This window comes from Nelumbo lutea, chromosome 5, assembly GCF_056320005.1.
Source record: "Nelumbo lutea isolate HS-2025 chromosome 5, American lotus-T2T, whole genome shotgun sequence".
Classification (NCBI taxonomy): domain Eukaryota; kingdom Viridiplantae; phylum Streptophyta; class Magnoliopsida; order Proteales; family Nelumbonaceae; genus Nelumbo; species Nelumbo lutea.
In genome coordinates, this window is record NC_142688.1 from 42,036,427 (window position 1) to 42,052,419 (window position 15,993).

A 15,993-nucleotide genomic window follows, 5' to 3' on the forward strand; every position below is an offset into this window, starting at 1 on the left:
GTACTAGTAAGTGATTTCTTTTTTTGGTGTTTCTGATCTTTGCTTTGTTGTTTTGTTGCTTGTGGAGTGAAAAGTGAAATTCTGTTAACCAAAGAAAAAAAATAAAAACAAAAGTCTAAGTAGAAGCCTACCTAATGGCTGGTAGTGGTTGCCATCAAACTACAAATCACATCAGGCATTAAAATCACATGTCATTCACATCACGGACGAGCCTCTATATATTTCATAAACAGTGAGATTGTGAGCCGTGAGAGAGGGATTATCTTTATTCTAACTGTGTAGCTTTCTTTCTAGTTCTGCTCTACAGTGAGTATGGCTTTAATCCTCAGTAATCACTTTGAAACCCCAAATGAAGAGAAAGAAGAAGAAAACTGTATATTGGCGGCCATGCAATTGGCAAGTGCTTCAGTGCTTCCTATGGCCTTGAAAGTCACTACAGAACTAGATGTGTTTGAGATCATATCTAGAGCTGGCCCTGATGCGTACCTCTCGGCTTCAGAGATTGCCTTGCACCTTCACACTGAAAACCCAGATGCAGCAACCATGCTCGACCGTCTCTTGTCTCTACTGACGAGTTACTCTGTTGTTAAATGCTCTCTCGTCCAACGGGACAATGACCAAGTTGAAAGGCGTTATGGCTTGGCTCCTGTCTGCAAATTTTTCACCAACAGCCAGGACGGAGTGTCTCTTCGACCCCTGCTTCTACTGCATCAGGACAAGTCGCTCATTGATAGCTGGTATGATCTTACTTGCCGAGCTATGATCTCTGATTTGGGCAAAATATTCCACCACCAACATCACTCCTTATGTGACATGCATTCTGTATTTCCAGGAGAAAAAAAAAAAAACATTACATTCTATCTGAACTTTATCGCTGCTTGCAGGTACCAGCTGAGAGATGTTATATTGGAAGGTGGAATTCCTTTCCATAAGGAACACGGAATGACCTTATTTCAGTACTGTGAGAAAGATTCAAGGTATAACGAATTCTTTAATAAGGGAATGTCAGGTCACACCACAATAGTCTTGAAGAAGATTCTTGACACATACAAGGGATTTGAAGGTCTTAAAGAGGTGGTTGACGTGGGAGGTGGGAATGGAACCACACTAAAAATGATTACATCTAGGTATCCTCAAATCAAAGGTATCAATTTTGATTTGCTTCATGTGATAGAAGCAGCACCATCCTACCCTGGTAAGAATTTTATTTGGCTTGGCTTGATAATTATTAGTAGAAAAACCCCAGCTTTTCTACTTCCTTTAATTTCTAACAGCTAACAGAAACTCAGAAAGTATTTGTAACCATGGGACAGGTGTGAAACATGTTGGAGGAGATATGTTTGAATATGTCCCCAAAGGAGAAGCCATTTTTATGAAGGTTAGTTCTACTTTTAGGTCTTGAGAGGGGTAGACTGGATATGTCCCACGATATCTAGAAGAGAATTACATTCACCATGAATCTCTTTGTAGTATCAAGTCATTTAAAGCAAATAAAGTTTACAAATCAAGAAAGTCATAATGTCTATTAGTCCTTAAACGAAGGAAGTGATAAAACATAGACAGAGAGTATTTAGGAATTTAAAATCTACAGTATTATAGGGTACATTTTCGATATGTTCTTTTGTGATTTCATGTCTCCAAATATATATATATATATTTTAATTTCGTGATTTTTGTAGTGGATACTTCATGACTGGAATGATGAAGATTGCTTAAAGATTTTGAGAAACTGTTGGAAAGCCCTACCAAAGTCAGGAAAAGTGATCATTGTTGAATCAATTCTTCCAATGGCTCCAGAAGCTAGTTACCGCTCTAATATTGCCTTCACACATGATTTAGTCATGCTAACTCATTGCCCTGGAGGAAAAGAGAGGACGCAAAAGGAGTTTGAGGCCTTGGCAATAGATTCGGGCTTTGCTGGTTGTGAAATTGTTTGCAATGCTTACCATACTTGGGTTATGGAGTTCCACAAATAATTAGTTCCTTCTTTTTTCTTTTTTACCTTCAAACTTGTTTCTGACTTTTTAAATTATGCATCCGAATAAGAATGAAATGCAGTTTGATCTTTATGGTGTGCATATTTTATTTTCCAAAAATGCTTCAATCTGGTATAATCTTTCCCAAATTCCATAAACACTGGACATATATTCTCTCGTTCGTAAAGCAAGTCTATGATCACAAAGTTCATATTTCCTGCTATCTCCTGAGTCCCTATGATTAGGGGTGTCAATGGACCAGTTTTGGATTGGACCATCCAAACCAAAATCAATTTGGATGGATTGGACAGACCAATAACATATATGAATTAGATCAGTCCAGATTTAATGGTCCAAAGTATTTATTGGAATGGCTTGGACATGGTCCATCCATAATGAATTTATATTAGATTGGGTTGGATTGAGCCAATATCTGATCCATTGATAAAATATAAGAATATAAGTGTAAATTGAGCAAATTTGGATAATTAAAACAAATTTGAACAGGTTATTAAATGGCCCAGACTTTAATTGGACCAGTCCAAAATGATCCAAAATATTCATTAGATTGGACTGGACCTGATTTATTTATAATGGACTCACATTGAACCAAATCCAGTGCAATTGACACTCTTACCCACGATGAAACACCAACACGCCAGTGACGGAAATCAATTGAAAGCATCACCTGAAAATGTGCTTCTCTCATGATGACCACGTGGATAAGCTTATCTTCCTATCTCCGGATGAAATAAAAAGCTTATCTTTTTGGGAAGACCTATCACCAATCCTTGTTCTTTTCGTTGAAAATAGACCAAACAAACAATATTTGAGAGAAATGGACAAATTAATTATCATTAAGCTTGTGAAAGTGGACCATTTTGAGTCACTGCCATCACAATGGTTTTTTTTTTTTTTTTTTTTTTCCGCAAAAGTATGGACAGGCCTAATGTAGATTTCTGATTTTCACTGCAGAGCTATGAATATTCAAAATGGCAACAACCCCCACTCTATGCACCAATGCCCGCCCGTGAATAGGCATCAATTCCAAATTGGCACCTACCCCAACAGTACTTTGGGCATACAAATTCTGACTCTGTATTGAACCGTCATTCTTCCTTTTTTTACCTTGTTTGAATACAGAGTTGAATTGACAGTCTGATAGATTTGGTGTTTTCTTGTGAAGTTTCCAATATTATTTTACCTAAAAATAATAGAAAAATAATAATAAATTAAACCAATAAAATAAATAATTTTTTGAAAAAAATAATAATAAATTAGCGTTAAGACAAAAAAGAAAATAAACTTATCAAGAGAGTAGGAAATTGACCATTCTCAGAATAGCATAATTTATATTGTGATTGGATAAACTAGACATAACCCAATAAATAATACTTGAATTGAACATTGATGGGTACCACTTAATTAGAAATGTCATAGAATTCCATCCTCAAATTTTCTTATAAATAAAACCCATGTAGTGCACGGATCCCGACTAATTAATACATAAGGTTAAGAGAAACAAAAGCACTACCCCATTCAAAGAATGAGAAGTTGTTGGTAGTCTTCTCTAAGAAGCTTTGCATTTTCATTTGGAATTGGATGCATCGAGGTATAGGTAAAAAAGTTCCGTTGATCAATACCTTTATTTGTGGAGCAGTTTGCAACACGGTTTCCTTCTTAGGCCCCGTTCACTTTTTACAAAATATCTATAATTTCAAGGCAAGATGGAATAGTACTTTTTGCAAAAATTAAGTAATCATTTGCAAACTGCAAGATGGTGATGAAGGTGCATCTGTAGAATCTTTACAACCAAAATGGATTTGCAGGAGAGAAACTTCAAGAACAAACTTCTTAGAAATATTCAACACAAACAACAATCATATATGTTCTATAACTTCAAATCAGAAAGGAAGTTATTTTATGAAGATTTTTTTCCAAATTCTCACCTATACTTTAGCATTCTTGTGAGGATTTTACACTTGGCTATGTAAATGTCAAAATAGCTTTCTCTTTTTCCTAATTGAGTTATAATTGTCATGTTGTCGAAGCCCTAAGGACTATTATGAATTAACGGTTGGCCACATATATACCCATTTGCTGTTGATGCTGCTCTAGGAACTTTGGGAGCTCCTAGCATGGTTTTAGACTTTGAATAGTGTGGAAAAGGACAACTATCCATTGTCATTCAATGGTTAGGTTTCTACTCTTCAAAAGAAAATAGGCTTAAATCCCTTATTTTCTTTTTCAATTATTAGTTTGGTTTGATGGCATTCGTGTCAAAAATGTCATTTTACACTTTCATCTAAAAGAATCATTAATAACTAATACAATTACAAACTAAAACTATAATGGATATATTAGTAATCGAGGCAAACTAGAGGGCAGGTCTTAGTAAACACATCAGTTAAAATAAAAGGGGTGTCTTACTAAATGACCCTAAAATGGGTTGACAATAGTATTATTTGTTGAGTTTTCCCTCATAAGGAGGTTGAGTTTGTCATTTTCAACCCTATAGGATCCACGACTTCATAGCCTTGTAGGATGAATGCCATGCAGCCTTGTGAGATTTAAGACCTTGTAGGCCTATGGGATTTGCAACCTCACTATCTCATTAATCTTTTTGAATAGGTACCTCTATGGCTCCTCATATGATGGTTCTAACATCTCTGCCTTGTAGCTCCTCAAACCTCGGAACAAGGTTCTCTCTAACCTTGCAAGCCAGCCTCACTCTCCTGACCTTGTGTTCTTTGGGACTTGATGATGGTGTCCCCATGACCTCGCATCTTTTAGTATTCTACAATGACCAAAATGGAACAAGTAAAAGAGATGACCATCTTTTTAAAATACCTATTTTACCACATCTTCTCGGTGCACTCCCACCTTAGACACCACATCTTCTGATACTTGGACCTTCGAATTCGCATCAGAGATCCAGTATACCATCTCGCTCTGCAGCCAGAGCCATGAATAGTACTATTGATTGACACGATCGCAGAGAGATGCAAAGAGATGAGTCGTCACCTCTGCGTCGAATTCCGCTGGGTTTCCTGATCTCTTCTTCAACATTGTCGTTCTACTACTCTGGCTTTTCCGGCCCTCGGGTTTTGAATTCCATGTGTTTTATTGCCAGCTCCTTCCGTTTCCAAGAATCACCTTATAAACATTCCCCAGACCCTTCCTTCCCAATCAATTTCTCCTCTTTTATCGAATTCAATATATCTTCTTTGTTGAATCTCAACACAAAATGATTTTACATTCTAAGAGTCTATTAACAATGCATGCTCTTGTGCGACACATTGAAAAGGCTAAGCCTAGGAGAAGATAGACACATTGGAATTGATCCCGTTGGCAAGTTATTCAATTGGTTTAACAATTTCAGGGAGGGTAATGCCCTAGTGTTGATGGAATTTGACCGGTGAGTGAGTTGGTGGTGAAATTTATGACGTTCAGAGAAACACTTGGACCTAACGAATCAGGTATGCTTCTAGAAAACATCTTATCCTGCAATTGAATAATGTTGAGCTTCATTAATTTTTTGATACTAAGTGGAATGTCACCTAAGAACTTGTTGGAGGTCAAGTAAATAGAAATCAAAGTCGTCGCTTTTGAGATTTCTGGCGGCAATTCACTTGAAAGTCTAGTATTTGCAATGTATAACTGCCACAATGCTTTGGCATTCGCAATGTCGAACGTAACAGCTCATTGCAGGTGATTCATTGTGAAATCGATGTTGTTGAGGTTGGGCAAACCCTAGATTCCAGTAGGGACGCTGCTAGAAAGGGAATCATTGCTTACGTAGAAAAGAGTTAGAGTTGAATAATTCGTGTAAGTGGCTGGAATTTCTCCAATAAACTTGTTATGCAGCATGAGCAAGGCTTTCAATTTGTCGTTCTTGTACATATCAGGCGGAATTAGACCCGCCAAATAATTCTTAGAGACATCGATGGTATTGAAGTCTGTCTAGTAATCAAGCCTCTGAGGGAGAGTACCACTTAGGTTGTTCCAGTAAAGCGTCAAATTCATGAGATACTTAAAATCCCCAAACTCTTAGGGCATTTCTCCTGGCAGATTATTCTCGAAGAGTTGTAGAGAGATGAATTGTGTCAGGGACCTGAGTTCTGAGAGATCTCCTTCGAGATTGTTAGTTGAAGTGTCAAAGTTACGAAGACTAGTGAGCTTTCCGAACCCGGCTGGGGCTTACTGTCGATATGGAGAGGCTTGGAGGCTAGACCAACAACAACAAAAGTGTTGAGGCCACCCGTGTAAGTACCCATCTGGATGAAGACATAAGTAGCAATACCATATGGGACAAATGCTCACTTCACGATGCCACCATCTGGATGTAGACATAAGCAGCAATACCATTCGGTCAACCCTTTCACAATGACCACGGGTAGTGTCTCTTTCTCACCCAAGTACACATACTTAAGGTGATCAAGTAAGGTCTTTAGTTCCAACTCCGGAGCCTGCAAAATAGAAGGTAACAATTTCTTGTGAGAACATGACGATGGAAGATCAGAATTGATTACCTTTTGTTCCGGCATCGGTTCTGGAGTGTCATAGGGTGTATCAAACTCCTCATCCCTGTCCAATTGTGCATTGAATTCAAGTTCCTCATCCATGCCCTCCTCTCCAAAAACTTCCTGCACAATCGAATCAATGGTATCAATAGAGCAGATCGAATGGCATTCACTTGGGTATTTCATAACTTCAAATATATTAAATTTAACAATCTCTCTGTCGAACTCGACGGAGAGGGTACCTTCATCCACATCTATTTTGGTCTTGGCCAATTTCATGAATGGCATGCCTAATAGAAGTGGGGCTGAACATGTGACTGTGTCCTCCTCCTTCTTCAGGATGTAAAAATCGGCTAGAGAAATTAAATCATTAACCTGCACCAACACATCTTCAACAATCCCTTCCGGGTTGGCATTAGAACGATCAGCTAGCTGAATAACAACTTTAGTTTCCTTTAAGGGACCTAATCTCAAAGCATAGTAAATCGAGTATGGCATGACGTTCATGGATGCACCTAAGTCTAGCGTGGCATGCTTGATTCGTTTATTGCCATTCACACAAGGTAAGGTGAACATACCTAGATCGACACATTTTCTGGCAAGGTCCTCTTGATAACAGCTGAAATGTTTTCTCCAACCCTTACCTTCTCATCGATTTGCAACCTCCTCTTGTTAGTGCATAATTCCTTTAGAAACTTTGCATATCTTGGGATCGGTTTTATAGCATCTAACAATGGAATTTTGATTTCCACCTTCCTGAAGGTTTCTAAGACTTCCTGCTCATATTCCTCCTTCTTGAGCTTTTCCAACCTACTAGGAAAAGGTGGTATAATGGCATTAGTAATCTTAGTGGGAGGGGGATCGGATATTACCTCAATGGGATCATCGGTTGAACTTTGTCTCTCCTCTTCCTTGTCTCCTTTACCTGCCCTCGTTGGTGAGGTAGGTTTGAGTTGCAACTCCTTCCTGCTTCTTAGCACCACTGCATTTACATTTTCCTTGGGGTGGACTACCATCTGTGATGGTAGTTTCCCAGAGTTCTGCGCCTCCAACTTGCTAATGGAAGTAGCGAGTTGGCCGATTTAGTTCCTCAAGTTTTGGATGCTGGCTCTTGTTTCCTACTGAAATTGTTGTGTGTTAGTAGCTACAGACTTAACTCTTTCATCTAATGACATACCTAAACTTGAGGGTTCCTTGCGCTGTGATAGGTGCTGAAAATTGGGGCTGTGTATTGAAAGTTTCGGGCTGATATCTCTGTAGTCCTCCTTGGTTTCCGTAGCTTAGATTTTGATGATCCCTCCACCCAAGATTGTAGAAATTAGAGTAGGGGTCATACTTGCATTGAGGCTGGCTCGGAAGTCCTCCTACGGTATTAACTTGCTGCATCGATCCATCCTATAGTGATGGACACATATCCTTAGGATACCCAGGGATTGAACAGACACCATATACCCTAGCTGTTTGCAATTGCCCTGCAACCAATTGTCTTATCAAAGCAGTTAAATCTGAAATTTGATTTTCCAAATTAACATAATTTACCACCTTAACACGCCTAGTGGTGCCATCTGTTCTTGCTCTGAACTGTTGAGAATTTTTGGCCATGTTGGAAATTAATTCCCTAGCCGCTTTGGGTGTTTTATTTACCAAAGCTCCTCCACTAGCTGGTGGTGCCATCTGTTCTTGCTCTGAACTGTTGAGAATTTTTGGCCATGTTGGAAATTAATTCCCTAGCCGCTTTGGGTGTTTTATTTACCAAAGCTCCTCCACTAGCTGCATCTACCATACTTATCACTAATCGACTGGGTACGATAGCATTCCATATCAATTAGTGATAGCATTAAGCTTTGTGAAAATAGTTAAACCAAAATAACAATAATTGAGATAGTTGCAATTATCGAATTCTGTTCCATCGATTCCCTTTAGGTTAAAACATGTCAATACATTGGTCAAAGGCTGTCACGACAATGAACCCAAAAGGATATTAACTTAATTGCTACTTGTACCATTATTCATGACAATTACGTATCACCGAAGTATGGATAGCAGTTGGAAAATCAATATTAATTAATTTGTCAGACTAATTAACATTAACATCCAATGAGAATATGCACAAGAACCAATGAATACTTGAATTAAAAAGCAAGACTTGAATTAAATATAGAACCTCACGATGACACAATCGAACCTCCCCCATTGAACCAAAAAGGAAAAGCTTAGCTGCTCATGAATTTCGATCCCTCCATGCTCTGCTTCTCAGTAGGCCGAACTGCTCTTCTTGATAGCTTGAGTTGTTTGATGATTTCTTGGATGGTTGAGTGAATCCTAAGGCTAGTCCACCCCCTCTTTATATAGCAGAGGAAAAGGGCCATTTTCCAACTCCTTCTAGGAGATTAACCTTAGCTAGAAAGTACTAATCTGTTTTGAACTAATTCTATCCTATCTCTTATCTAATGATCTAATCTCAATCTTCTTATCTCTCTAGGATTACATTCAAAACTTTAGATCTGATAAGACTTTCTCTCTCTTTGTGGAGATTACATTTGAAATTGCGACTCTGGGATCTTGAATTCGAGTTGGGCTGCTTGATAACTTGGGCTGCTTCAAGGTTCTTTTGCGAGTTGGGCTTCAACTGTGAAATGGGCCTAACTACGAACTTGCTCCGAAATCGGGCCCGGTTTCGTACTTGACGCGGACCGGATCTGTCAAAGTCAAAAACATAAAAGTTGTGGGCCTTTCTTTCATCGTTCTAATGCCTCTAGAATTTTCCAATTCAGAGTCCAGAATTGAGAGTTATGCTCAGATTACTGATTGTTGCAGAAACTGTGCAAAATCATCCGAATTGCCCTATTTTCTCCCAATTTCGTTTTTTGGCCCTGAATCGAAATAAAAGAATATTGAGTCCATTTAAGTGATAAATAACTATAAAAGAGTGAATATTAGGGGATAAAAATAGGATAATTTTTAGTCTCATCAAATCCCCCCACACTTAAACTTTGCCCGTCCTCGAGCAGGGCAAAACCCAAGCAAAACAAAAGAAACTTCCTATTGATTTTTAATCTATCTTGCTCTCAACATAAAGCCTTATCCATTGCATGCTTCAGTCCAGACTTGGTAACCTTCCCCTTCTATCTCTTTCTCCCCCTATTTCTTATCCAAGAGTGATTGCAAATCACCATTCCTCATGGTCCCAAGTTAAATTGACAGTCAAAGAAACAAGCCTTCCACCGACTGAACCTTCTTGGACTGAACAAGTACCCATTGCTTTAACAAACCAATTCAGCCAGATCCAATTATCTTTCTTTGTTTCTTAGGTCAAAACAAGGCGTGTTATTGCCATAAGCTTGCTATGTATCATATCTCCACCACTAAGTATGAATTCCAAGGGTCTGAATGCAAGAATGGGGTTGGGGTTCTAGGATGAGTGCATTTTATGCTCCATCTCACCCTTACTTTCGTTTCTAGATGTGAGTGCATTTTATGCTCCATCTCACATTAGTCATGAATTTTTTTTTTTGCACAAGAGCGAATCACAAGGTTGAAGGGATAGGAAATCCATCATATGGACGCCCAAGATTGCAGAATAAAGGGGGTGAATTTCGAAAATTTTTCTTTCCCTTCAACAGGGAATCGAATTCCCTATTTAGAAAATCATATTTTCAAGGATCATTCTTGAACCACAAACTGAATCAGATCTGAACCAAAAGGAGGAGAGAGAGATAATACCTAATACAGAGAAATAGTATATCTTAATGGAGGTGTTCACGCCCAAGGTAGAAACCAAAATATGCTCCCACTGAAGATGGTGCAGTGCAAGGTGGAATAGAATCAATAGTGTCCTTCCTAAGAACTTGATTCTTCCCAAGAATCACCTGGACGGCTAGTGAATACAACTCCTACCAATCTTTTATCCAAAAGATTGGAATCAAGATCCAATCTTGATTTCTCCCAAGGAATGGAGATCGAACTGCTATAGGCGGCGGCTGTAGGAAGGAGGCGGATAGAGAGAATTTGTTGGGTGCAGAATTCTCTCCTTTGTGATCTCAGCTTTGAAGACAAGATTTGAGTCTGTTGGATGTTGTGTCTAAAGGCTGCCACTCCCTCTTCCTTTTATAGACTTAAAGGAATCAGCTCCTAATCCCATTAGGAGTTGCTAACCCAAGTCATATCTGGATTAGAAGTCCCTTTAAGATAAGGGATAATCCTTATCTTATCTATAGATTAGATCAGCCAGCTCATAATCTAATTAGGAAGTTTTCAAATCTAAATTTCATTTAGATCTTGGACTCTCTGTCTGGATAGGGTGTGGGCCCAATCCTATCAGCTGATCTTATCTCTGAATTCGCCCCGGAAAGACTAATCAAATTAGCCCAGTTTGAAATGGGCTTAAGGCCCATTTAGGGTTATGTATTCATTAAGCCTTCCAAACTGCTACCTAGTTGGGCTTCCTTGTATGGCATGGGACCCAAACATTGATCTACACATCAGCCACATGGGTTCAGCCCAGCCTCTGTTACAAGGTCTGGCCGAATACACTGTTATGGACAGTGCACCCCCTGAAACCCATCAAATGGGCTCTATGGGCCCAACACTTACCCTAAGTGGTCCCTGCCCGACAATAGATGACCTCTCTCTCGGTTGTAAGGAACAGTGTTGCACTCTCAAAAATATGGATCCCGGGAATTAAAACCTTTTGCAAATCATTTCAAAACCATAATATATATACTTTTATATCTCATATAAAATATATTTTGCAAAAACAAATTTCAACGATTGAAATCGGCTATCGGCAGTCTTGGTTTCCATCAGTGAGAGTGCATCCCCAATCATTACCTTTGTCCGACAAAGGGGCTGATCCTATCACTATGATCACCCACTCAGATGAATTCTCAGACTGTCCCAACATACCCAGGTTTTGACCCCCGCTAAGGATCTCACTGATTGTTACATCAAAGATAGCCCAATCCGACACCTAGTGCAGTATCAGAATCGAGTCTAGGGGTCGGGTGTAACTTTCCAGTTTTGCCCATCAATCTCCAAGGTCCAGGGCAATACTAGAAATCTAGTCCAGTTCAAAGATTCAATTAATCCCACACTATATGTGCCTAGGGTCTCACCCTGGTAGCTGAGACAAGCCACCCCAACCAACTTGGTGGCACCACATTGTCAACCTTGTCAGGATAGGTCTCCCTAGACCGACCCATTGGCTGTGAACATTCTAAACTAACACGAGTCTCATTAAGTGTCCAGTTTAAGGGTATTACACAGAAACATACCAAGGGAACATGAATCAAATATGCACTTTTATTCATTTACAATAAATTACCTTTCTTGGATTCCAGGTAGGCAGGACAATTCATTTTCCAGTGGCTGGTCTTCTTGTAGATGTGACAGGCATCCGATGCTTTGTCTTTCTTCTGCCTTTTGCTCTTAGTGGCTTTCTTCTGAGGCTTCTTTGCCTTCCTCTTTCTCTTGCCCATTTTGCTAGCTTCAACAAGCATAGCTACAGTTACATCCTTTTTAATCAGTTCTTCAGCTCTTTGCAACATATTGCTGAGCTCTTGCAAGCTGACATTCAACTTGTTCAGGTTATAGTTCATGATGAACGGATTAAAGGAAGGAGACAAAGAATTAAGGATAGCATCTATCTGGGTTGCGAGGTCCAGCCCAGATCCAAGAGCCTCCAGTTCGTTGATGTAACCCATCATCCAAAGATAATGGTCATGATTTTGTTGGCCCTTGGACATTTGAGTGGTCATGAACTGCTTCAAGACCTTTTGCCGAGTAGAACGATTCTGCTCTTCATACATCATCCTCAGGCTGTCCAATATGTCCTTGGAAAGTTTGATCTAATCGAATTGCCTCTGTATTGGATTGTCCAAGGAGGCGATGATGTAACATCGGGCTAGGGAGTTTTTCTCCTCCCATTCCTGATAGTCTCTCCTTCGGGCCTCAGAAGCCTTGTCACCCAGACGCTCTAGGGCAGGATTCTTTGCCACTTTGTCCAGCTTTTCTAAAGCTAGGACCAGCATAAGGTTCCTGTACCAGTTGGCATAGTTTGGGCCCTTAAGCTTGTTGTCATCAAGAAGCATTGCAAAAGATCCGTTTGCCATTTTCTGATGAAAGAGCAAACATCAGTCCACAACCTAATTTGATTCATTTTCATTTCATAGATATGGCTTTTAATCTACAATCCATTTCCATTTATTCATCTTTGAGATTTCCCTCCTTTTTTAGTGACGGAGACTACGGGTTGTCTCTGGAAATGTGGGAAATCACATAGGGTGCATGAAGCCAACTGTTTCAGCTGCATAACCCCACCACCTTTCTGTGAAGGATCACATCCACTCATCATATGAGTTTTCCCTTTGGCCTCTGTCAGGCAAGGTTCAGAGCCATTTTCAGGTAAACCTTTCTTTCCAGTGAGTGCTTACCCATCATATTCGTGAATGGCAAGGTACCGTGAGAGAGTTCTGACGGGTTTGTCGAAGCCCTCAAAATTAGTACTAGTCCCACAATAAAATATTTGCAGTAAAAGTGGTTCTAGGTCGAATCCCATAGGGAGAAAATCAGTAATCTCTTAGCCGAATGGGTAAAGTAATTGTGTGGGAAAATTAAATAACTAAAATTAAAAGAATAACAAACTAAGAGAAAAATCAATCTTACCGAATTCTGGTTCAAGGGTTCGGGTTGAATCGATTGGCCATCGATCCTAGGTACAATTCAGCATTCTTGCAATTCAGGCATTTAACCTTAGATTTATTAGGATAGCCATAATAAACCTTGTGTTTTCCTAATTCAGTTGACCAAACCCAGCATTTGATCAACACTTATCACCACTCAACTGGGTACGATAGCGCTCCATGTTAAACAATGATAGCATTAAGATTTGTGAAAACAGTTAAACCAAAATAACAATAATTGAGATAGCTGCAATTACTGAATTTTGTTCCATCGATTCTTTTAGGTTGAACCATGTTAAAACATTGGTCAAAAGCTATCACGAACAATTGACCCAAAAAGATATCAACCTAATTGCTACTTGTACCATTATTCGTGACAATTATGGATCACCGAAATCATGGATAACAGTAGGAAAATCAACATTAATTCAGTTTGTCAGACTAATTAACATTAACATCCAATAAAAATATGCACAAGAATCAATGAATACTTGAATTAAAAAGCAAGAAAATAAATTAACTACAGAACCTCACAATGATACAACTGAACCTCCCCCCTTGAACCAGAAAAAGAAGCTTAGCTGCTCATGATCTGCACAATCTCCATGCTTTGCTTCTCCATGGCCGAACTGATCTTCTTGAGTTGCTTGATGCTTGATTGCTGAATGATTGAGTGATTGCTAGAGCTGGTTCGCCACCCTCTTTATATAGCCAAAGGAGAGGACTGTTTTCCAACTCCTTCTAGGAGATCATCTTATCCTTAGGGAGTTTCGATCTTATCTTGAACTAATCCTATCCTATCTCTTATCTAATGCTCTAATCTCAATCTTCTTATCTCTCTAGGATTACATTCAAGACTTTAGATCTGATAAAACTCTCTCCTTGGAGATTACATTCAAAATTCGGACTCTTAACTCTTGAATTCGAGTTGGGCTGCTTCAAGGTACTTCTGCGAATTGGGCTTAAGTTGTGAAATGGGCCTGGCTGCGAACTTTCTTCGACTTTGGGCTCGTTTTCGTATTCGATTCGGGCCGAATCTGTCAAAACCCAAAACATAAAAGTTATGGGCATTCCTTTCTCCTTTCTAATGCTTCTTGAATTGTCCAATTCGGTGACCGGAATTGAGAGTTAGGCCCAGATTACTGACTGTCGCCGAAACTGTGCAAAATCACCCGATTTGCCCTATTTTTTTCCAATTGCCTTCTTTATTGCCCTGAATCGAAATACAAGAGTAATGAGTCCATTTAAGTGCTAAGTAAATGTAAAAGAATGAATATTAGGAGATAAAATTAGGGTTTGTTTTGGTCTCATCAAATCCCCCCACACTTAAACTTTGCCCATCCTCGGGCAAGGCAAAAACTCAACTAACACAAGAGAGACTAACTATTGATTTTCAATCTTTCTTTTTCTCTACATGAGGCCTGGTTCATTTCATGCTTTATTTCAGACTTGGTAACATTTCCCTTTTCATCTCTTTCTCCCCTTTTTCTTGTCCGAGAGTTATCGCAAATCACCATTCCTCATGGTCCCAAGTTAAATCGATAGTCAAGGAGACAAGCCTTCCAAAGCTGAAACTCCTTGGACTGCACGGGTGCTCATTGCTTTTAACAAACCAATTCAGCCAAATGCAATTACTTTCCTTTGAATCAAAACAATGTGTGCTTATTTCCATAAGCTTGCTATGTATCACATCTTCACCACTTAGTGTGAATTCCTAGAATCTGAAGGTGAGAATGGGGTTGAGGTTCTAGGGTGAGTGCATTTTATGCTCCATCTCACCCTTGCCTTCTTTTCAAGATGTGAGTGCATTTTATGCTCCATCTCACACTTTCTTTCATTTCTAGATGTGAGTGCATTTTATGCTCCGTCTCACACTTGTTTTTTGTTTCTAGATGTGAGTGCATTTTATGCTCCATCTCACATTAGTCACGATTTTAGTTTCAAACTCCCTTTTTTTTTTTTTTCACAAGAATCACAGGGTTACACCACTTGATCCATGAATTCATTGATCGTGGTCTCTATATGCCTAACATAGCAAGTTCTAGAATAATCAACCCATGTTTGATAGATAATTATGTGAAAATCAATCAAACCCTTATGCATCTTGCCTATTGATCGATTAAAATCATGAGGTACCATATGCAGCCAAGAAAGATTCAGTTAGTCATGCTTGCATCCTATCTTATCTATTCAGCCTAAGCACATGATTCCTGATAAGTTGAAATCATTCATGGATAAGTTTCCAGGGAGCAAAAATTTCAAGAATGTAAGGTATCCCAAATTTCCATCAGATTTTCGTAATCCCCCCACACTTAAGTTATATATTGTCCCCAATGTATGTGATTATGCATAAAGTAAAAGGATTTGGGGGTACTTCCTTGTTTGTCTTGTTGGGTTCCTCCTAAACACAAAAAATCAAAACCAAACAAAATAACAAAATTAACTAAACACAATGGGTTGCCTCCCACAAGCGCAATTGTTTAACGTCGTTATGCTCGACGTCCTCCTTTGCTACTTTAGCTCTCGTGGTTTCAGCTTTCAGTGTGCTCCCCTTCCATCCATCATGAGCGGGTTCAAATCTGGAATAGGGTCTTTCGTATCCAATTGTGCACTCAATTCTAGCTCATCATTCATATCTTTTTCAAAAAATTCCTGCACAGTGGGATCAATAGTGTCAACTGAATGGTATTCATTTGGGTACTTCATAGCTTCAAAAATATTAAATTTAATAGTCTCCCCGTCGATTTCGACGGAGAGGGTACTCTCATCCACATCTATTTTGGTCTTGGCCATTTTCATAAATGGCCTGCCTAA

General features: G+C 39.2%; 1 protein-coding gene across 1 annotated transcript; it reads left to right on the plus strand.

Moving 5' to 3' along the window:
* Nucleotides 1-209: 209 nt before the first annotated feature.
* LOC148851975 (caffeic acid 3-O-methyltransferase-like) lies at nucleotides 210-2,078 on the plus strand. Its single transcript, XM_088946278.1, has 4 exons — nucleotides 210-737; nucleotides 885-1,195; nucleotides 1,314-1,378; nucleotides 1,680-2,078. Exons 1-4 carry the CDS (start codon nucleotides 313-315, stop codon nucleotides 1,974-1,976), a joined length of 1,098 nt encoding a protein of 365 aa, XP_088802404.1. The 5' UTR covers nucleotides 210-312; the 3' UTR covers nucleotides 1,977-2,078.
* The last annotated feature ends 13,915 nt before the right edge of the window (nucleotides 2,079-15,993 follow it).